The following is a 23,105-nucleotide window of genomic DNA, read 5'->3' on the forward strand; positions in this document are numbered from 1 at the left end:
GTTCCAGTTTAGTTTAGCCACTATCCTTGTTGTTTTGTCTTGCCTTTGTATCAGCCACAATAAAGGCTTGCCTTTTGTTTAAAGTTCAGTTCCACCTCCTTGCTTGTGTCTGCTCCTGGGTCCACCTCACTCTCTCCACCAGCAGACCGTGACAAACCAATGGTTAAAAGGGGAATGTCCACAATTTAGATTTTTGAATGTTTAATATTTCATTAAAGCAATTTAGCAGGAGCAGAACTGCAAATAAAATCATAAGAAACCTAATATGTTGTGTAATACTCCTATTCTGAACTAATTCTGATTTCTAATGGAATACATAGCATAGAATAACCCTTTATCTGGTCTTTAAGTCTGACGTCATTAGTCTGGGCCCAAACTCTGCTGCAGGTCCACAAGTCAAACGATCACTGTGGCATCACTGAGAGTTGAAAAAACTGTCTAAATTCTTTTATCTGTAATAAAATCATCAGTGTGGCTCCTCTACCAGGTGTAACAATTAAGTTTAACATCCAGGCATCCATGAAAATGGAATTTATGACATTTAACGGAGTTAAAGTTAGCAGGGTGTTAGCTCGCTAGCGTCCATAAATACAATATAGCATGTCCTGACTGAGGGAATTCTGAAACAAATTAAAACCTGCAGCTCTGCTATCACTTCCGACCTAAATGAAGACAGAATACTAAACAGCAGGGACGTTTTGTGGGGTTACTAAAGTTTGGCTAGCTGATATATAACATATATACGTGATCGATAGCGACACAGCTTTGTTAGCAGCATAATATAAACAGTGAAGCTGGAGGGTGAATGCTAACTTTTTCTCACTCGATAAAAGTTAACGTGAGGATTCTCGATGGTCAGGGACAAATGCAATCGCTTGACAGGGTGCTGTAAACAGACCAAACTTCAGTCAGGAGAAGATTTATGGGACCATAAGGCGCCACGGTATTATAAGGCGCACTGTCGACAAACGGGTCTGTGTTCATACATAAGGCGCACCGCATTATAAAGCGCATTAAACGAAACAAATCAGTCAGAAAAGTCAAACTTTACTCAACTCATTCTTCTTGCTTCCTCCACTTCCGTACCATTAATTCATTAATGTTGAATTCTCTGGTAGCTGCTTTATAAACACTGGAACATATGTTATTCCAGTGTTTTTCTAATTTTTGCTATGTAACTTTGCACTGTCCACTTTCTGCTGTAACAAATTTCCCACGTGTGAGACTAATAAAGGTTATCTTATCTTACATTAATGACTAACCTCATATTGTGGCTGGACTATCTCAGTTGTTCTCTCCTAGTGAAGTTTGGTCCGTTTACAGCAATTTTCCATGCGATTGCATTTGTCAAAAAAGTGGAAAAAGGTTATCGTTCATTCTCCAGGTTCACAGTGTTATGCTTTGGTATGCTAACATAGCGGTGTCGCTAGCGATCACTAGCACAGCATTATATACTAGGGCTGGGTATCGTCACTGATTTCTAGAATCGATTCATTCCGATTCACCAAGGTCCTGAATCAATTCGATCCACGATTCGATTCGATTCAATTCGATTTAATTTGGGAAATTTTGCCTCAGACAGTCAGAAATATTATAATTCAGATCAGTACATTTACATATTTTTGTATCTATAACTTTTTAGATACAAAAATGTCAAAAGTGACAAAATGACAAAAGTGTCAGCTTCCTTTGAAGCTGACACTCGCAAGACTTTATCACAGGTGTGAGTGTCACAGCAGATGCCTTTGTGTCAAAGTAGCTGAAGATAAAACACAGAAAAACATGAAAGTGATTTTCCTGGCCTGGGATTTTATAAAAATATTCTGCAGTACATCAAAAACGAAAGAACACCATTAATAAACATATGAACATTACCTCTGGTTTTATTAGAGACACAGCTAAGCGTTTTGCATTTTGTATAATTTTAAAAAGTTTCAATTTGTTCAGAATCCTATCGAACGGCAGAAATTAGGTTTTCTTTTCGGAAGTAAGTAAAAGGGAAAAAAAACAGCAGCCGACAGCCTTTAAATAATAGTAGTCTTGTGTGTAACAAGCAAGCACAGATTTCGGGGATAGACTGGAAACTGTTCTTGAAGTACACTGAGAAACAGTGAGACAGAGAGAGAGATCTGTGCATGAAGTGTGGTGGAAGCAAAACAGCAAAAGTCAGAGTGAATTCATCACGATGTTTATGTGAGGCGTAGTTTGGATCTTCTTTTGCTGCTGGTTCAGTCAATATTGTCTGGAGAGAGATAAAACCTGCAGCTTCAGAATCAGAGCAAAAAGGGCGTAAACACAAAGCGCGGACCCGCGGATCAGAATCAGCGAGCTGTCAGCTTTCAGCCCCGACCGTGTCCGTGCCGTCGGTGAGAAAGGCGACATCTCACTGATTCTGATGCGTTTTGTGTTTACGTCTTTGTGCAGAAGCCGTGTACCTGCTCTCATTTACTGTTTTAAATGTTTGGTGGTTGTCAAAATTTTGTGACGTTTCACCTGAGATTCTGGAATTTTGGGCAAAATACATTTATATAAAAAAAAAAATCGATTCAGGATTTTAATGAATCAATATCACTTTATTCAAGCCAGAATCGATTTTTAGCGATGAATCGATTATTAAAACCCACCCCTATTATATACCATCTAGCCAACTTTAGTAATCCTACAAACGTCACTATTGTGTAGTTTTCTCTCTCATTCATGTTGGAAGTGATAGCAGAGCTGTACATTTTATTTTTTCTCCAGAAATCTCTCAGTCAGAACATGATATATCATGTTTAAGGGTAACTAGCGAAACCAGCGAGCTAACTATCTAGTAACTTCCTGCTAACTTCTAACTCCGTTTAATTTAATAAATTCTGTTTTCATGGATGCCTGGATGTTAAACTTAATTGATACACCTGGTAAAGCAGCAACACTGATCATTTTATTAAAGATGAAAGAATTTACACAGTGTTTGTTTCGGACCTGACGCGGACAGAGTTTTGGACCCAGATTACTATGAGCCGCGAGGCTCCTGACTACGGTAGCCATAACGCTCAGACAATTCATCAAGCGGTGCAGCTTCGTAGCTTAGCAAAGTCCTACTAAAACATTTTTTGACAGATTTTTGAGCGCCGTGTACCACATCAGCTCGAGGTCAGTAAACACAGCCAGGATTCATAGATAAGGCGCACTGCCGATTTTTGAGAAAATTAAAGGGTGTTAAGTGCACCTTATAGTGCGGAAAATACGGTACTGCTGCATGGGCTGGGCTGTAGTTACATCGTAAGGGTTTAAAAACTGAGCTTTAAAATGAATAGCGGTAATGAAAACCGAGAGAGGCCGACAGTGATCACTGACTATTTGTAGGGGCTTTTGGAGATTAAATATAACAAGATACAAAGCATTAAAATATGTTAAAAACACAAAAGCCGGATTTGTCACGTCATCACTTAAAGACCGGTGTTGTGCCAAAAAGAGATTTTCTGCCAAAAATTGATTTCCGGTATTTGCCAAAAACTGATTGCTTGTATTTACACTGCTATAAATAACTTGTTGGTCTATAATATGTGAAACATATGTCACATGTATCCTTCATGAATGATATCACGTCATCTTGAGCAACAAACAACATTCCTGTAACAAGGTAGAAGCCGCAATCAGTTTTTGGCAGTGACTTTTGTGTATCCTTTATTTATGCAGTTAAAAAAAATTATTGTTGACTTTAAAAATGTCTCTTTTAAGAGTAATCTGGCCAAGAGTACAGCTTAAATTTCAACAAATGCAAAAATAGTTCTGTAAACATATTTTAAGTGGACAATAGGGAGCTGATTGATTATAATGTAAGTACAATAACACAGTTACAAAGATACTTGAGAAACAGGTAATTTTTTTAAATTTTATATATAACACCTTTGTAATACCTGTTCACCAAAATCTATTTAGTAGCATACGTAACGATATTACACATAAAAAACACACGAAAACATTGGAAATCACTTTATGCCAGGCAATCACTTTTTGGCACAACACCGGATTGCCAATGTACATGTACAACAAAATTGTTGGTGCTCCACACCAGCTGGGCTGGAATAAAGTATAAATAGTAAGACAACAGGAATAAATAACAAACATATACAATCAAGAGGGATATAGTATACAAAAAAAAAAATAGAAAAGGCACACATTGCAGAACAGGTTGGGGTACGCAGGGGCCCCTAGTGAGAACAGGAAGGCTACACGGAAGGTAACTAACAGTGCCCAAAAAATAATTGGCCATCACAAGTTTCAGTGGTAGCATAGCTGCAAAACCACATATTCAATAGGTTACTTCCTCTGATTCTAAAAAAAAAGTATACGGTAACTGAAACCTTTGAGGCTTTTTACATTTTACATGTTCTGCACTGCAGAGCTCTCATAAATGATCAACATCCTTTCATGCAATGGAGGAAATTTATGTCAATCTGAAACATGACAACCCAACACATGCAACAAATCGCACAGGTAAGAAAGAAGTGGCAGAAACTGGAAAAAGCAGAGGTGTTTTAACTGTTGCACATTTTATTAGGTTCTCTATTTTGTTTATTTTTCCTTTCTTTTCAGGTCAAAGGAGCTCTAAGAGCAGTTTGTATTTGGTTATTATTCTGTCTCTAAGCCTGCTGAGTGTTTTCCTGTTGGCTGGACTTATTACTCTTGGTTTCCTCTGTGAGTTGTGTTGGTCATTGATATCAGTTCTAATGATCACAAGCTTCTCTTTTTCTTAATGAGTGAGGAGAGAGACCTAAATGCAAATGTTTCTGCAGTGAGTCACAGGCTTTCTTCCATGACTGAGGAGAGAGACCTGCTTCAAGCCAATCTCACTGAAAAGACTGAAGAATTGGAGGGACTGCATTTTTTGTTCAACCAAAGTGAGTCATTGTATGAGTTGTTGTGTGTTTTTAAAAAAACTTACAAACACACATAAACCTTTTTTTTTTTTTTTTTTTAAAGAAAGAAAACAAGAAAAAAGAATCCACAACAAGTAGATCTAGTCTTATATTTTGTTTTGCTTCCCCATTATTTAGATTTAGTTCAGATGTATTTTCGGTGTTGCTTTTCATATTTTGGCTGCAGTAACATATTGATCTCCCACTCAGCTTTAGACAAGAAGAAAAATTATTTCTGATCAAATATACATAAACGTGTCACTTTAAAGACATTAGTTAGGCTTAGAAATTAGCCACAGCCTTTTGGTGTGCTTCAGCACTTAAACAGCACTACAAAGAGGCAGGAGAATTATGTATCCAAGTATGCAGGCATTATATTTCTGGGAAGTCTCATTTGGCTAATGAAAAAGCACATCAGTGATCAACTATATCTGGTCCAGCTTTCATCAACAAAGTGATCACACAAACAAACAAAGTACAGTGTGTTAAACAGAGATCAAATAAGCATTGTTATAATGTTCCTAAAAGATAATTCACTAACTTGCTGAAAAATTACTTGTTGGTAATTTCTTCCAGATAAAAAATGTCCTGCGGGATGGACCAGGTTCAACCATAGCTGCTATCTCCTGTCTGAAAGCTCTGGTTCCTGGGATGCAGCCGTAAAGGACTGCAGAGACAGAGGAACATATCTGGTGGTTATTGACTTCCCTGAAGAACAGGTACAGTTTTTATGTATGTGTGAGTTATTGTTTTGTAAATGAATATTGAAGTTAATATTCCTATTATTTTATGTAGATAGCTTTGCCCAGTATTCAATAGAAATTAAGCATTTCTGTCAACCTTTCAGTCTTCAACTTAGCACATATCTACACAGGAAACTCTGACACAACTATAATTGTATCTTAGTGTAAAAAAAAAAAATTATATTTCTATTGAATGAAACCCTTAAAAATCACTTTTCCCCTCCTGGCCACTTATGCCTCAGTTCTTTCCACAACTTAGACACTCACATTACTTACACTATCATGACACTTACATATAGGTCCTTGGGGGTGGGCACTAGGGCTGGGCCATATCATATCGTTCACAGTAATACCGGTATAATTTTGAGCAACGATAAGAAAATGAAATGGTGCTGGTGCCCACCTCTCAATTTTATCACTGGTGCTGGTGCCCACCTCTCAATTTTACATGTAGACATTGAGGGTTCTCATGCTGACACCAGCTGTAATCTGGCAGAGGATGCCATATTGATGCCATGCCCCTCCCCTGTTTTAAATGTACTTTAGAAAAACACATATCAACACTGGTGCATTGGTGGTTCTCTGTGTCTGGTTGCTTGGGTGTTTACTGGTTCACTCCCGGTGGCTGATTGGCAGGTCCTGGCTCCCCTGGCTTTGTCGGGCCTGTGCTGGGTGTGGGGTCTGTTCTGCCATAGCTGGCTGTAGTAAGCTGTTTGTAACACTATCTTTATCCATCAGCGCGAACTATCGCATGTCCGCCATGACCTGCCCGAAACCGGAAGTGACGTCATTTGCGGAAATGTAGTTTTTTACCATCAGGGCCTTATGAGCCTATACACATATTATTAAAATTTGGGTTATAATGGTTGTAGCGAACCCCCCCCGAATGAAGGATGACACTTTACTGATGACGTTTTGAAGGTTTAATGGCAGTAAACCATCAATCTCACCGTAAGAGCTGGGGATGTATACATAGAAACAGCGTGTAAGCAAAATAATCCACACTCTTACAATCGTAAACCTTATAACATGAAGTTCGTTTCAACGTAACATTTAACAAATGTAGCGACTGTCACAAAAACATCTAAACGTGTCCTCATTTATATCATAACCATACCTTGTGCCTCTATCAAGGGGGCTGCTAATGACAAAAGAAATCTCCATAGGCTCCGTTAAGCCATCACATGTCAAAACTCCCGCGACTGCCGCTGAAAACTGCGCCAAAAACAGTTTTACAGGAAATCGTCCCATCAAAATAAAAGCTTCTACACACGAACAGGAAGTTGGTAGTAGAAAACAGCAATGAGTGCCAAAATAAGGTGCAAGGAAAGGCATTCAGGGTTATTTACAATGGTTGTATTGCTGTATAACAACTTGAAATGCTCCCAACAATGGCACTACAACATGTAAAAATATAATATAAGCTCTGGCGCACTTGGTTCTATGGTAGGTCTTAAAGGGTTAAACCCAGCATTTTGTGATTAATATTGGTGTCATCTTATGTTTCGGGTTAATTCTTGTTTTCTTAGTTCCTAGGGTTTTGGTTCTTGTGTTTAGTGTTCTGTTATCCGTACCTGTGTCCTCTCCCGGTGTTCTGTTCGTATCTCTGAGTTTGTGTTTGTAAAACAGTCTATGAATTTCCTGTTTTACTTTGAAGGTAAAACAGGAAATCTCGTTATGCCCATTAGTTTTAGCTGTGTCCATCCTGCGTGTCATTTCCTCATTACCTGATGTGTATTTATAGTGTGTTTGCCTCTGCTCGACGTCGCTCCGTCTGTGTTATTCTGTGTATCTCTTCCCTACATTTCTCCGTGCTGTTTTCCCGTATTTTGTATGATTTCAGGTTTGTTCATTAGTTTTCCCCAGTTTAGTTTTTTAGTTTTATCCTCACTTCAGTTCATTATCGTTCACCGTAAATAAACTCACTCGCATCACCGCCGTTGTCTGCAACTTGGGTCCTCCTTCACTACATCACACGACTGCTGCCCCAGCCGTGACAATTACATTTTATTTATATAGCACCAAATCACAACAACAGTTGCCTCAAAGCGCTTTATATTGTACTACAATAATACAGATGAAACACAGATAACCCCAACAGTTATAACTAATATTTTCTTAATATATGAGCTTTTAAGAACATTTATATTTAGAGCTGAGGAAGAATGTTGCAAGAAACATGTAGCGAGAAAACTCAAAGTTTTAATTATTGCTGGTTTGGCATTTTTAAAAGAGATGCCTGATAAAATTGGAATAAACTACATAGGCTAAAATTGTGGTTCAAGACTAAAATAGCATGTTTTTTCTTCATGTTAAACAGAACTTCCTCTCTACAATCACCATAGAAGAAGCTTGGATTGGTTTGAATGACAAAGAACAGGAGGGAACATGGAAATGGGTAGATGGAACTCCACTAAGTCTGACGTAAGTCTTCACTTTGGTTAAGTTATTACTTTCAGTAAATTTAATCTATTTGATAACCTACACATCAATGCCTCATTGGTGAGTCAACATATTAGCGGGTTGAGCCAAACTACAAGGCCAAATGCTTAAAGCTAAATGATGACTTGTTTTGGCAACCTTAGTCAAAACAAGATATTATATCACACCTGATGTCCTGCTGGGTTTGTCTGCCTGTATACTTTGTAAAGACCTGTTTAACAAATGCTATGTCCTTAAAAGAAAATGGCTGTCATATGAAATTTTCCTATGAAACCCTCCATACCCACACCAAACATCTGAATTTAAACTTGATAAAAAATAAGCTGATGTTATTGTTACTGGCTTGGTAGGTACTGGGCAGATGCTCAACCTGATGATGGTGGTGGAAAAGAAGACTGTGTACATGTCAGAAAAGATAAGAAAAAGTCCTGGAATGATCTTTCCTGTTCAACTTCTCTGAAGTGGATATGTGAAAAAACACCAAACCACTGTACAGTTTCTTAAAGATCATCTATTCATAAATGTTTTTGTGTTTAAGCTTTGATTATAAATCTATATTCTAATTTCGGTTAGTTGTATTCTGTAATGATGAGTTGTAGCTGTATGTATTTTGTTGTAGCTGATGTGCATTTTTCCTTTCAGTGGAGACTGTCAGAGGAGAATATCATTATACAAAACAAGCAGAGCTAAATATAGGTGGTTATGTTTTCTGTTTATTTTTATATTTTTATTCCAGCTTTGCAGTTCTGAGTTTTGCATTTATTAAAAGAAACCCTGTTTTGATTTCATTGTTATGCCAATAAATTATTTTATTTTGACACTATTATTGAGTCTTTAAATAAAAAAAATTTTTTTACTTTATTCTTTCAGTTGTGTCACATTTGTTTCAAATATTGATTTTTATTAGGTAGTTTGAGAGGTAGTTTTATTTCCTGCAGTTTTTCTCTGTTCCTTTCTCCATTTGATTTCTGTGTTATTGAGTGTTTATATTCATGCCTGTGTTACTTCTCGTTTGCATGTTTCCTCTTTTCCATTTGCGTCCTGTATTAGTTTTACTTCTTGATTCTGTTTTCACCTGTTTTTGCGACTGTTCTCATCTGTGTTACTTTCACCAGTGTTTTGTTTCCCTCCTGTTTGTCACTCCCCAGATCAGCCATCAGTGCATACATAGTTCTGGCAGTCTTGGTTGAATAGTCCAAAAAGTTAACTCGTGCCTCCTATATAAAAAATTATTGTTCCTTGACATTAGTGGAAACTGTTATGTGGTCAAGGAAAGATGCAAAGGAGTATGTGTCACATATAGATATCTTATATCTGGCCCTTCCATTGATCTATCTACTATCTACTGTTTGTAGTTAAAATATGTGGTGGTATGTATAGTAGAGTGATGAAACCAAATTTAATTCAGGGGAGAGCTACAACAGCGAATGTCTACAGCTATCTGTAAAACATGGTGGAGGCTTTGTCATGAATTGGGGCTACACTTCAGCCAGTGATGTTGAGGAATTTGTCAACACTGAGGGAAGTGTGAACATGGTAAAGTACCGTCAGATTTCTGTCCACCAGGTAATGCCATTTGGAAAGCATTTGACTGGCAACAAGTTATTTTTTTGACAGTGACCCCAAACACACTGTTATTGTAGTAACAGCATGCCATATCAGTCATGATTAGCCTCAGAGCACAATACAGTGTGGGATCATCGTTACAGGCAATAGGAAAATCCTTCAAGTAATCTAAACTATTCCTGAAGACTACTTAAATAAATTACATGAAAGTTTAAGAGAGTTTAGGCTGTTTAAAGAGCAGTCATTGCCATACCAAATGTTACTTTTCAACATCATTATAATCAGTCAGATTCTAGTTTTGCTTTACATGGTGTATTACTATGTATGTTTGGACTTGTTTCAGTAAATTAACAGATTTTCCATTTTCCTTTCAAAATATAAAGAAATGTGAGGTCACCCAAGATTTTTGCACAATACTATATGTATGTGTTTATTGTTTAGAATACTTTGATAATGAATCATTTTTTAAAATTTCTGAAAATATTTTAGCATTATCTTGCATCACTTCCTGGAACCTTAATGTCATTTCACACATGCATTAGACCAACACAGCGCACTTCTTAAGTTGAAAGACAAAAAAAGAATCTGCAGCAAACCTTTGCTCTTGTAAGGTCTTTACTTTACAATATAAAGTGCCTTGAGGAGATTGTTACTGTGATTTGGCAGTGTATAATTAGAACTGAATTAATCTGATGTTTAGCTCTTACAAAGTTTGAAAAACCACTGGTATAACCAGTATAATAAAATTGATTTAATTAATGGATTTTCTTCCATGTCCTTTTGTTTGTGTGTAAGAATTACAATGAAAAACTGCCAAATGGCAACAGCAATAGACCGCCTGCTCCAAAATGCATGTCTCCGTATTGGAAACAATTAATTGTCATGAATCAAGAAGCAATATATAACTTTCATTTTTGGCATAATATTTAGATATTAAAAAATTTTACTGCAAAAATATTTTTCTGCAAAATATGCTAAAAATACCATAACATCACAACCTAGTAATTACTGCAAAATTGTGGTTTTTGTCTAAATAATCTATTTTGCTCATTTGTACCATCATACCTTAATTTTTACAAGATAGCACACATACTGTTTAATAATTTCGATTTCAAGGTAAACCATATCTGGTTTACCACTGCGCAAAGTAAGGAAGTAAAAGTTTATTTATATAGCACTTTTCACAGACAGATGTCACAAAGTGCTTAACAAGAGAGGCAACAAAAAAAACAATACAATCATAAATACATCATAAAATCCCTGATCTAATTAAAAGCTTTTTGAAATAAAATTGTCTTTAGCTGCTTTTTGAAGGTCTCTACCAAGTCCAGGTGCTGTAGAAATAGAGGAAGTGCATTCCACAGTCTGGGTGCAACAGCTTGGAAAGATCGGTCCCCTCAAGTTCTAAAATGAGTGTGGGGGACAGCTAAAAGATTTTGATTTGATGACTTCAGGCTACTAGAAGGGGTATGTATACAAGTCAGATGAGCAATATAGGGAGTAGCCTGCCCCTGTAGTGCTCTAAAGGTTAAAACTAGAATTTTAAAATGGAACCTAAATCTGATTGGTAGCCAGTGTAGCGACTTTAAAACGGGACTTAAATATGAGCTCCTTTGTTTGAGCGAGTCAGTAGTCTCGCTGCAGAGTTTTGAACAACCAGTAGACGAGCTAGCCTTTTCTTGTTTAGACAGAAACAGACTATTACAATAGTGGAGTCTTGTAGAGACAAAAACATGGATTATCACCTCAAGTTCAGTTGTTGACACCATAGATCTAAGTTTTGAGATGTTCCTCGAATGAAAAAAGCAGGTTCTTACTATCTGATTTAAGTTTCACTCCAGAGAAAAAGCTTCATCAAAAATAACACCTAGATTTGTGAGGTTACACTTCTGTGAGGAACCTAAATCACCCAGTCGCTGTTTAATATTGGACATTGCACTGTGTGGTGGCAGATTTCTTTTCTGATGTATTAATCACATATTTTAATCATATCACTTTAGTAATAGTAATACCACTTTCTCAACTTAGTATACCAAGATCACTCCTGACACTAGTTGTATGCATGCATGTAGAATCTTATCACAAGTGGGCCTCTGCTATTTTCACTGCTAAATGAACAAATGGGATGAAAACCATAAAATAACAAAAGCTCCTTCTGATGCGAAAAAGAATGTGGTGCTACCTGTGTTATTTTAATTCTTTTATTCATAAAGTAATCTAATTTACTTGTTATAGCGGACGCCCTGGACCACTATCTCTGAAACGTGATTCGGTACTGTTCCCTGTACATCCAGTCAGAGACGGGGAATGATGTCAGAGTGGAAGAACTTTATTTGCCACGAGCCCATATCAAACACACTCTCGCTGGCAAGTAAGGATGTGGTTCTGTAATTAATACAAATAAGAAATAACATAAACATCTCTCTTGCTTGTTTAGCATTTCTCATACTTCAGTATTACAGAGAACACCATACCAGATTACAAAAGGACAGATCCAGATACCAGAAACAGAGCTTAGAGCAGGGGTGGGCAAACTTTTTGGCTCAGGGGCCACACTGAATTTTAAAATTTACAAAACGGGCCAGGACAGCACCAGATGCATACATATCAAAGAAAAACATTAAGAAGGCATTATAGTGTTAATACTTACATTCACTTTTAGTGGGAACAGTGTTGTTGATCACCCTTTTTTGTCAGTGCGTCGAAATCTGGTGTTAGATTTGTTGTGGCAATTCTCAGAACAGATCTGAGGTGTTCATCACTCAACTGGGATCTGTGGGATGCTTTGTTGTTGTTCATCACACTGAAAGTCTGTTCACATACATACGTAGAGCCAAACAACACCAGCATCCTCTGTGACATCTTCTGGATCTTTGGAAATTTGGCTGCGTTTAATGATGCATAAAACTTATCCAGTTTAACAGAGTTGAACTTCTCCTTTAAGACAGTGTCACATTGCAGATCAATCAGTTCCAACTGCAACTCCTGTGGCGCTGTTTCAGGGTCTTGTGTGAATGGACATGACAACAGGTGAAGTGGCTTTTCAATTTTCCCAAAATCAGAGAACCAACGGCAGAATTCCTCATGCAGGTCATCCAGTGATTTCCTGTATTTTTTCACATGTTGAGGTGCCTCTTTCAGCATAGCCAGTGTGGGAAAATGAGCGAACGACTTATGTGACATTTGTTTTGAGAATAAAACCAGCTTGGTTTTAAAGGCCCTGATGTTTGTGTACATTTCATGTACAAACTGGTCTTTCCCTTGCAGCTTCATGTTCAGCTCATTCATGTGTGCCAGTATGTCCACAGCAAAAGCTAAATTTGTGTCAGCTCAGGAAAAACACCATCTTTCTCAAGTAGCTCCAAAAATGAGACAATCTCCTTTCTGAGCTCCCGCACTCATTGACATGCTTTCCCCAAACTTAACCAGCGGACATTGGAGTGGTAAAGCAAGTCCTGGTGATCAGCGTCAATTTCTTCAAGAAACTTAATAAACTGATGATGCTGAAGTCTCCTTGCTCTAATAAAGTTAATGCCTTTTACAACTGGCTTCACTATGTGATCAAGGTGCAATACAGATTTGCACAGTGCTTCCTGGTGGATTATGCAGTGTAAAAAAATTACCTCCTGCACAGGGTTGTCCTCTTTTACCCTGTCCTGGATTCTTTTGAGCAACCCGACTTTTTTTCCAGTCAGATTTGGCGATCCATCTGTGGTGACGTTGGCGAGTGTACTCCAAGGTAGGCTGTGCCTCTTGGTGGCCTCCGACACGCTGTGATACAAGTCCTCTCACCTCGTTTTCCCCATTAGGGATTCAATGGCCAAAAACTCTTCCTCCTACCTGAAGGAGATTAGGAATCTGGAGAACTGGTGCCAGAGGAACAACCTCCTTCTAAACGTCAGTAAGACAAAGGAGCTGATAGTGGACTTCAGCACTAAGCAGGAGAGGAACTACCAGACCCCTGTCATCAACGAGTGCCCAGTGGAGAGAGTGGACAGCTTCAAATACCTCGGAGTTCACATCACGCAGGACCTGTCATGGTCCTGTCACATCAACACCGTGGTGAAAAAGGCCCGTCAGCGTCTCTACCACCTCAGACGCTTGAGAGACTTCCAACTGCCCTCCAAGGTGCTCAGGAACTTTTACTCGTGCACCATAGAGAGCATCCTGACAGGAAACATCTTAACCTGGTTCGGGAACAGCACCATGCAGGACAGACGAGCTCTACAGAGGGTTGTGCGGTCAGCTGAGCGCACCATCCGCTCCGAGCTCCCTGACCTGCACTCAATCTACAGCAGGCGGTGCTGGACCAAGGCCAGGAAGATCGTGAAGGACCTCAGCCATCCCAACAACAGACTGTTCTCTCTGTTGAGGTCAGGAAAGCGATTCCGCTCCCTGAAGACCAACACAGAGAGACTGAGGAGGAGCTTCTTCCCGCAGGCGATACGGTCTCTCAATCACACCACCACACAGTACTGACCCACACATACAGTTCTTACACACACACTGGACATTCTGGACATTGTTTTCACTTCATCACTTAAATCACTTTAAGCATATTTGCACTGCACAAGACATAATGTGGATTGCACAACACTGGTCACTATATTCTTCATTTCCAGTTAATACTTGTACAGCTGCTGTTATTGTGTGTATACAGTGGGGCAAAAAAGTATTTAGTCAGCCACCGATTGTGCAAGTTCCCCACTTAAAATGATGACAGAGGTCAGTAATTTGCACCAGAGGTACACTTCAACTGTGAGAGACAGAATGTGAAAAAAAAAATCCATGAATCCACATGGTAGGATTTGTAAAGAATTTATTCGTAAATTAGGGTGGAAAATAAGTATTTGGTCAATAACAAAAATACAACTCAATACTTTGTAACATAACCTTTGTTGGCAATAACAGAGGTCAAACGTTTACTATAGGTCTTTACCAGGTTTGCACACACAGTAGCTGGTATTTTGGCCCATTCCTCCATGCAGATCTTCTCGAGAGCAGTGATGTTTTGGGGCTGTCGCTGAGCAACACGGACTTTCAACTCCCGCCACAGATTTTCTATGGAGTTGAGGTCTGGAGACTGGCTAGGCCACTCCAGGACTTTCAAATGCTTCTTACGGAGCCACTCCTTTGTTGCCCGGGCGGTGTGTTTTGGATCATTGTCATGTTGGAGGACCCAGCCTCGTTTCATCTTCAAAGTTCTCACTGATGGAAGGAGGTTTTGGCTCAAAATCTCACCATACATGGCCCCATTCATTCTGTCCTTAACACGGATCAGTCGTCCTGTCCCCTTGGCAGAAAAACAGCCCCATAGCATGATGTTTCCACCCCCATGCTTCACAGTAGGTATGGTGTTCTTGGGATGCAACTCAGTATTCTTCTTCCTCCAAACACGACGAGTTGAGTTTATACCAAAAAGTTCTACTTTGGTTTCATCTGACCACATGACATTCTCCCAATCCTCTGCTGTATCATCCATGTGCTCTCTGGCAAACTTCAGACGGGCCTGGACATGCACTGGCTTCAGCAGCGGAACACGTCTGGCACTGCGGGATTTGATTCCCTGCCGTTGTAGTGTGTTACTGATGGTGACCTTTGTTACTTTGGTCCCAGCTCTCTGCAGGTCATTCACCAGGTCCCCCCGTGTGGTTCTGGGATCTTTGCTCACCGTTCTCATGATCATTTTGACCCCACGGGATGAGATCTTGCGTGGAGCCCCAGATCGAGGGAGATTATCAGTGGTCTTGTATGTCTTCCATTTTCTGATGATTGCTCCCACAGTTGATTTTTTCACACCAAGCTGCTTGCCTATTGTAGATTCACTCTTCCCAGTCTGGTGCAGGTCTACAATACTTTTCCTGGTGTCCTTCGAAAGCTCTTTGGTCTTGGCCATGGCGGAGTTTGGAGTCTGACTGTTTGAGGCTGTGGACAGGTGTCTTTTATACAGATGATGAGTTCAAACAGGTGCCATTCATACAGGTAACGAGTGGGGGACAGAAAAGCTTCTTACAGAAGACGTTACAGGTCTGTGAGAGCCAGAGATTTTCCTTGTTTGAGGTGACCAAATACTTATTTTCCACCCTAATTTACGAATAAATTCTTTACAAATCCTACCATGTGAATTCATGGATTTTTTTTTTCACATTCTGTCTCTCACAGTTGAAGTGTACCTCTGGTGCAAATTACTGACCTCTGTCATCATTTTAAGTGGGGGAACTTGCACAATCGGTGGCTGACTAAATACTTTTTTGCCCCACTGTGTGTGTGTGTGTATATATATATATATATATATATATATATATATATATATATATATATATATATATATATTTATTTATATTTCTTCACACATTCTTATATAGTTCTATATTGTGTATTGTGTATTTTGTTGTACAGTTATTTTATTTTCAACTTTAATTTATATATTTTATCTTATTCTTTCCCAGTTAAATTTACCCTTCATTCTAATTTGTGTTGTACAGTTATTTCATTTTTAACCTTAATTTTTTATATTTTATTCCTTCCTAGTTAAATTTACACTTTTTAATTTTTCATATTTATTTCCTATCTTATTCATAGCCTTTTCCTTTTTTTTTTTTTCTTTAGGTCACGAGCAGTTGTCTAAGCATTTCACTGCATATCGTACTGTGTAAGTGACAAATAAAAATTTGAATTTGAATCTCAAAATTACCATTAATCCCTCTGATAAAAATTAAAAGCTGAGCAGTGTCTTTTATGTCATTACTTTCATCCAGTGCCGAGGAATATAATGTAAATGACTCCGCTTTTTTGTTTAGCTTGCTAGTTAAGTCTTCGTCAATTAGCTCAACACAGCGAGTCACTGTCCTGCGTGATAAGCTAATTTTTTCAAATTTGTTCTTGCTCTCAGGACACAAGACACCTGCTGTCTCTACCATGCACTCTTTGAGAAACTCCCCGTCAGAGAATGGCTTGCTGGCCTTTGCTAATTTGAATGCCAGTAAATAACTTGCTTTTGTGCTTGATTCTTGGATGGTAGTTTGTCGGATAAAGGTGTTTTGCTGAGCCTGCAAACTAGCTGCTAATCTCTGAGTGGTAGTCATTCGTTCTTGCGTCGACAGGTTGTTAGCATAATTTGCATGCTTAGTGGAAAAGTGATGGCAGATGTTGTATTCCTTAAAAACCGCAACTGTTTCTTGGCAAATAAGACATACAGCCTTTGACTGAACTTCTGTGAAAAAGTATTTAGTTGTCCATTCCTGACACAATTGCTCACTCAAAGGCTGCCATGTGTACGCAGGCTTTATAAATAAGAACTGATTCGTATGCTAACTTAGTAACTCCATCAGGTAAAATCTTTGGGAACATTAACTCTCCACAATAACTGAAACAACTTAGAAATGAGGAATATCCTGTGGAGCCAGGCTACTACTTACCTATTCCTACAGCATAGCTGCTAACACAAGGCAATAGTAACAGATGTCTACATTGTGTCACAGTACGGCTGTGTGCAGGCAAAAGTAGGACCCAAACGCAAACTCACAGAGTCAAAAGGTAAACTCAAAAACACAGCTTTATTGCTGGCGTGAAGTGGGACACGAAAAACAATACAAAGTAAACTAAACTGGGAAAACTAAAGCACAAGGAGCCACAGGGAAAAATCACACAGCTATGAGGGAGGACGCAACACTGACAAAGAGAAACATGGGGCTTAAATACACTGAGGGATAACGAGGGGGAATGAGCCACAGGAGGAGAGCACAGCTGAGAGTAATTAAGCAGGACGAGGCAAGGGAAGCAAAACTAGAAACACTCACATGAGACATGGACCTTCAAAGTAAAACAGGAAACACACTGACTGAATTCTAAAACACGCAAACTTAACAGCAACTGGGGGGACAGAACATAGGAACCTGAAACATGGCACAAAACATCACAGTGGACATAACATGGAACACAGGGAAGCCATATAACAAAGCCATAGAGCTAAACCTAAGATAACCATAACTGAGATCTAGGGAAACAAGAAACAGTACATCAAAGGACTCAAAACATAACCCATAATATAAAAGCACAGGATCTCTTCCAAATAAAATAGGAAACATAATGAGATGCAGACATGACAACCAGAACTTGACAACGTAAGACACAGACATGAAACACATGAAGAGCAGGGGAGATTTACCATAGTTGGAAACACGAGGGGGAAATAATAACTAGAAACACTTAAGCATGATAACAAATGAACTTAGGAACCTGAAGGGCTTACATAAACTAAAACATCAAAATGAACTAAAACTCAAAACACTGGGTCATAAGACCCAGGATCGTGACACATTGGTAAATTAACAGTAACAGAAATAAAATACGTTCCCAACGTGACTTACTGGTTCTATGAACGCACACTTGCCTGCCTTAGTCCGATTCAACTCAAGTCCATAACTTGCCTGCGGCAGCGTTACTCTCCAACTACACTTTTAATTGCCACAGCAAGGAGAGAACGGGTGAGCACACTGATTGGCTGTTGGCCCCTGGGGGAATCATGCTCCTCCCATGTAGGTAACACATGCCCTGGCCAGAGGACTTTTTACTTTACTTTTTCTCTTTTTTAAAAGTAACACGTTTTCACTGAAACACATCTTTCTCTACAGGTGTATGACAGACCTCTGCAGTCATTAAAAAAATGGTTTTCTGGTGTCTGTATTTCTGCCTGTGACACGTATATATTTTCCCTTTTCTCCTTAGTCTCAGATTCCTCATCTGTGTGTCAGCCAGTGTCTCAGTGCTTTCTTGTGGCTTTTTAAAAAAAATTCTGGCCTGCTAACTCTCTCAGTCAGATTTGGATTACAGTACTTAGCATTAACTTTAGTTTTGATAACCCCAGTTGGGTCGACTAAATGAAAGCGAATGAACATGCTTTGTTTTGTAGGATTTCCACTTTGTTGACGTTTTTAAGCTCCAGGACAGTCACAATAGTCCTGTGACGGGGTGTGGTTGGCAGCTCAGCTGCAGGGGAGGGGTGGAGTAGCAGGTTCAGGGCATGGTGTTGGAGAGGCTGGTTTGGCACAGCTGCGGAACATCTTCTAATCATCCTGATGGATCTGTCTGTCCCAGACTTCTATTCTTCTACAACAGCAAAAGCATTAAACACCAAGCAGAGCTCTTTGATCTCGTGCACAAGGGAGAAAACTATGACGAGCGCCGTTCCTTTTTTTTTTTTTTTTTTGCCTGTCCCGTTTGGCTCTTTTGCCATCAGAATTATTGTCTAAAGGCAAAGAAAGATGCCCAACGGATTTACTTTACCAAATTGACCATCCCAGCCTTGCCGTAATGGTCCATTTGATTCACCTTTTATTGTTTATTTTATTTTCACTTGCTGAATACGGGACAGACTTGACTGGGGGAAAGAAGGGGAGAAAGAAAGAAGGAAAGAGAAACAGCTGAGAAGAGGGACGGGGGAGAAGGGCAAAAAACAAAAACCAACAGAATGGGCAGAAAAAAAAAGAAAAAAAATGCATATATCGATCACCTGGATCACCTGTTGAGAAAGAAAAAAGAAAACAAGCAGAAGAGAACAAGAGTAATAGAATAAACAACATCACAATGATATATGGGAATATGACAGTAAATACTAAATATTAAACATTATTGTGCAGCACATAAGATCAACAGAACACAGTGTGCTTTGAGGTAGGAGCCAAAAAGGGTGTAGTTTGTGGGTGTGATCACCCGTGTGTACACCTGTGAGCATGGACGCGCTTGTTTTTTTAAAAGGTTCCTTCATGTAATGATCTGCTAGAGGGTGTGGGGGGGCCACTGCCCCGTCCTCCAGGGCATGAAGCAGGTATGGAGGAGATCAAAACTCCAGACATCCAGAGGCCCCCAGAACACAAGAGACCAAGGAAGACTAACAGAGGGGCAGCCGCGCCACTGTCCCAGAAAGAGCTGAGGAGAGTCCCAGATGAGGGTTCACTCAGCAGCCGCGGAGCAGAAGCCAGGGGGCGTTGCAGTGACGCGCCCGTGAGCTCCGCCGGCAGCCAGCTGTGCCTGAGTGACCGAGCCCCAGGCCGAGAGGCCGGGGCACCCCACCTCCGAAGTGGCCCGAGCGAGCCCCAGGCTCCAGGCCCCGATAAGCGGCCGCCAAGGAGTGAGCCGGTGTGTACCTGGACGCCCATCCCCAGGCACAAAGAACCACCAACGCACCGATGTATGAGGGAGTCCGCCACTGGCAGGGGAAGTGGTGGTGGGGGGAGATAGGCCTCCAAACCTTGGAGGGCCTGAGATGTCCCCAGAGAGGTGGCGTCTGATACCCAACCTGACATACAGGGAGTGCAGAATTATTAGGCAAATGAGTATTTTGTCCACATCATCCTCTTCATGCATGTTGTCTTACTCCAAGCTGTATAGGCTCGAAAGCCTACTACCAATTAAGCATATTAGGTGATGTGCATCTCTGTAATGAGAAGGGGTGTGGTCTAATGACATCAACACCCTATATCAGGTGTGCATAATTATTAGGCAACGTCCTTTCCTTTGGCAAAATGGGTCAAAAGAAGGACTTGACAGGCTCAGAAAAGTCAAAAATAGTGAGATATCTTGCAGAGGGATGCAGCAGTCTCAAAATTGCAAAGCTTCTGAAGCGTGATCATCGAACAATCAAGCGTTTCATTCAAAATAGTCAACAGGGTCGCAAGAAGCGTGTGGAAAAACCAGGGCGCCAAATAACTGCCCATGAACTGAGAAAAGTCAAGCGTGCAGCTGCCAAGATGCCACTTGCCACCAGTTTGGCCATATTTCAGAGCTGCAACATCACTGGAGTGCCCAAAAGCACAAGGTGTGCAATACTCAGAGACATGGCCAAGGTAAGAAAGGCTGAAAGACGACCACCACTGAACACGACACACAAGCTGAAACGTCAAGACTGGGCCAAGAAATATCTCAAGACTGATTTTTCTAAGGTTTTATGGACTGATGAAATGAGAGTGAGTCTTGATGGGCCAGATGGATGGGCCCGTGGCTGGATTGGTAAAGGGCAGAGAGCTCCAGTCCGACTCAGACGCCAGCAAGGTGGAGGTGGAGTACTGGCTTGGGCTGGTATCATCAAAGATGAGCTTGTGGGGCCTTTTCGGGTTGAGGATGGAGTCAAGCTCAACTCCCAGTCCTACTGCCAGTTTCTGGAAGACACCTTCTTCAAGCAGTGGTACAGGAAGAAGTCTGCATCCTTCAAGAAAAACATGATTTTCATGCAGGACAATGCTCCATCACACGCGTCCAAGTACTCCACAGCGTGGCTGGCAAGAAGGGGTATAAAAGAAGAAAAACTAATGACATGGCCACCTTGTTCACCTGATCTGAACCCCATTGAGAACCTGTGGTCCATCATCAAATGTGAGATTTACAAGGAGGGAAAACAGTACACCTCTCTGAACAGTGTCTGGGAGGCTGTGGTTGCTGCTGCAAGCAATGTTGATGGTGAACAGATCAAAACACTGACAGAATCCATGGATGGCAGGCTTTTGAGTGTCCTTGCAAAGAAAGGTGGCTATATTGGTCGCTGATTTGTTTTTGTTTTGTTTTTGAATGTCAGAAATGTATATTTGTGAATGTGGAGATGTTATATTGGTTTCACTGGTAAAAATAAATAATTGAAATGGGTATATATTTGTTTTTTGTTAAGTTGCCTAATAATTGTGCACAGTAATAGTCACCTGCGCACACACAGATATCCCCCTAAAATAGCTGAAACTAAAAACAAACTAAAAACTACTTCCAAAAACATTCAGCTTTGATATTAATGAGTTTTTTGGGTTCATTGAGAACATGGTTGTTGTTCAATAATAAAATTATTCCTCAAAAATACAACTTGCCTAATAATTCTCCACTCCCTGTATAGTTTAAGAATTAATTTCTATTCACTAGAAGCATCTGTGTCTTTTCTGGTCTTTGTCTCTCTGGGAACAGATTTCATGTGAACTAATTCCTCATGATTCCTCCACAGTGTGGACCAGGAGAGCTCAGAGGTTCCCAGTGGTCAGTCTGCCCAGCAGCATCAAACACACCTGGACTCCATATTTACGGTCTGTACATGTACAACAACTACTTTTACATGTATTGAGTTCACAGTCATCTCCATGCTGCTCTTTGTAGACCATCGGAATGTCAGTATGTCCAACATAAATCTGATGTTTGGCTCCATGATTTCAGTCTGATTGGGTCACTCATAAAGTATTTTGTTCCAGTTGCTGGAGGACACCATCATCAGTTTTGTGAAGAACGACCTGAAGAAGATCCAGAAGGTTCTGAGTTCAGGTTACCCAGAATGCTTAGAGAGTCAGAGGGAGGAGGAGGAGGAACAGAGGAGGAGCAGCAGAAGAGAGGCATTTGTGAAGATCACCCTGGACTTCACGAGAAGAATGAAGCTTGATGAGCTGGCTGACCGTCTGCAGAGAAGTAAGAGGATTTCTAAAAGGATTTAAACATTTGGATGAATGAAAATTGGATTTCACTAAAGATCTAAGTTGCTGGTGTTCAATAGAGAATTTACTAATTTCAAAATACATAGAACAACACATAACAATGTTGATATATGGAATTTAAATAGTCTATACATTTTTTTAAACAGTTTTTAAAACTTCTAGATGCCATTTGTCCTCACAAACTTAAATCTACACTAAAGGAGAGGTTCCAGTGTGTGTTTGAGGGGATCGCTAAAGCAGGAAACCCAACCCTTCTGAATCAGATCTACACAGAGCTCTACATCACAGAGGGAGGGAATGCAGAGGTCAATGATGAACATGAGGTCAGACAGATTGAAGCAGCATCCAGGAAACGAGACAGACCAGAAACATCAATCAGAGAAGAAGACATCTTTAAAGCCTCACCTGGACGACTTGAACAAATCAGAACAGTGCTGACAAAGGGAGTGACTGGTATTGGGAAAACAGTCTTAACTCAGAAATACATTCTCGACTGGGCTGAAGACAAAGCCAACCAGGACATCCAGTTCATATTTTCATTCACTTTCAGTGTTTGCAGGAGTGTTCACACAGATCTTTAAAGAGGAGAGAGGACTGTACCAGGACAAGGTGTTCTGCTTCGTCCATCTGAGTGTTCAGGAGTTTCTGGCTGCTCTTCATGTCCACCTGACCTTCATCAACTCTGGAGTCAACCTGCTGGAAGAGCAACAAACCACCTCCCAGAAGTCTGAAACAACAGAATCTTCAACGACTCACTTCTACCAGAGTGCTGTGGACAAGGCCTTACACAGTCCAAACGGACACCTGGACCTGTTCCTTCGCTTCCTCCTGGGTTTTTCACTGCAGACCAGTCAGTCTCCTACAAGGTCTGCAGACACAGACAGGAAAAAGTTCACAGAACAATCAGGAAACCGTCCAGTACATCAAGAAGAAGCTCAGTGAGAATCTATCTGGAGAGAAAAGCATCAATCTGTTCCACTGTCTGAATGAAC

At 40.1% G+C, this 23,105-nt stretch overlaps 1 protein-coding gene and 1 long non-coding RNA gene across 3 annotated transcripts; both read left to right on the forward strand.

The window, feature by feature from the left end:
- The first annotated feature begins 4,163 nt into the window (after positions 1–4,163).
- LOC120718256 (CD209 antigen-like protein D) lies at positions 4,164–8,873 on the forward strand. 2 transcript variants are annotated; one of them, XM_040006696.1, is made up of 6 exons: positions 4,164–4,482; positions 4,582–4,683; positions 4,782–4,886; positions 5,481–5,623; positions 7,968–8,071; positions 8,440–8,873. In XM_040006696.1, the coding sequence occupies exons 1-6, from the start codon at positions 4,422–4,424 to the stop codon at positions 8,591–8,593; spliced, it is 669 nt and encodes a 222-aa protein (XP_039862630.1). In that variant the 5' UTR covers positions 4,164–4,421; the 3' UTR covers positions 8,594–8,873. The 2 variants fall into 2 exon arrangements, with proteins under 2 accessions (XP_039862630.1, XP_039862629.1); XM_040006695.1 differs by having other exon boundaries at positions 4,164–4,683.
- Positions 8,874–21,413: 12,540 nt separating this feature from the next.
- On the forward strand, positions 21,414–22,420 carry LOC120718349. Its single transcript, XR_005692454.1, has 3 exons — positions 21,414–21,714; positions 21,877–22,087; positions 22,276–22,420. It is a non-coding gene; the product is annotated as an uncharacterized LOC120718349 (long non-coding RNA).
- The last annotated feature ends 685 nt before the right edge of the window (positions 22,421–23,105 follow it).

This window comes from Simochromis diagramma, unplaced genomic scaffold (assembly GCF_900408965.1).
Source record: "Simochromis diagramma unplaced genomic scaffold, fSimDia1.1 OVJJ01000514.1, whole genome shotgun sequence".
NCBI classification, from domain to species: domain Eukaryota; kingdom Metazoa; phylum Chordata; class Actinopteri; order Cichliformes; family Cichlidae; genus Simochromis; species Simochromis diagramma.

Bases quoted from the DNA above. Each gene is read 5' to 3' on its own strand.
- LOC120718256 (XM_040006695.1), top strand. From the start codon at position 4,422: ATGGAGGAAATTTATGTCAATCTGAAACATGACAACCCAACACATGCA. The intron at 4,887-5,480 runs GTGAGTCATTGT...AATTTCTTCCAG, and splicing joins GCATTTTTTGTTCAACCAAA to ATAAAAAATGTCCTGCGGGA. The intron at 8,072-8,439 runs GTAAGTCTTCAC...CTGGCTTGGTAG, and splicing joins GGAACTCCACTAAGTCTGAC to GTACTGGGCAGATGCTCAAC.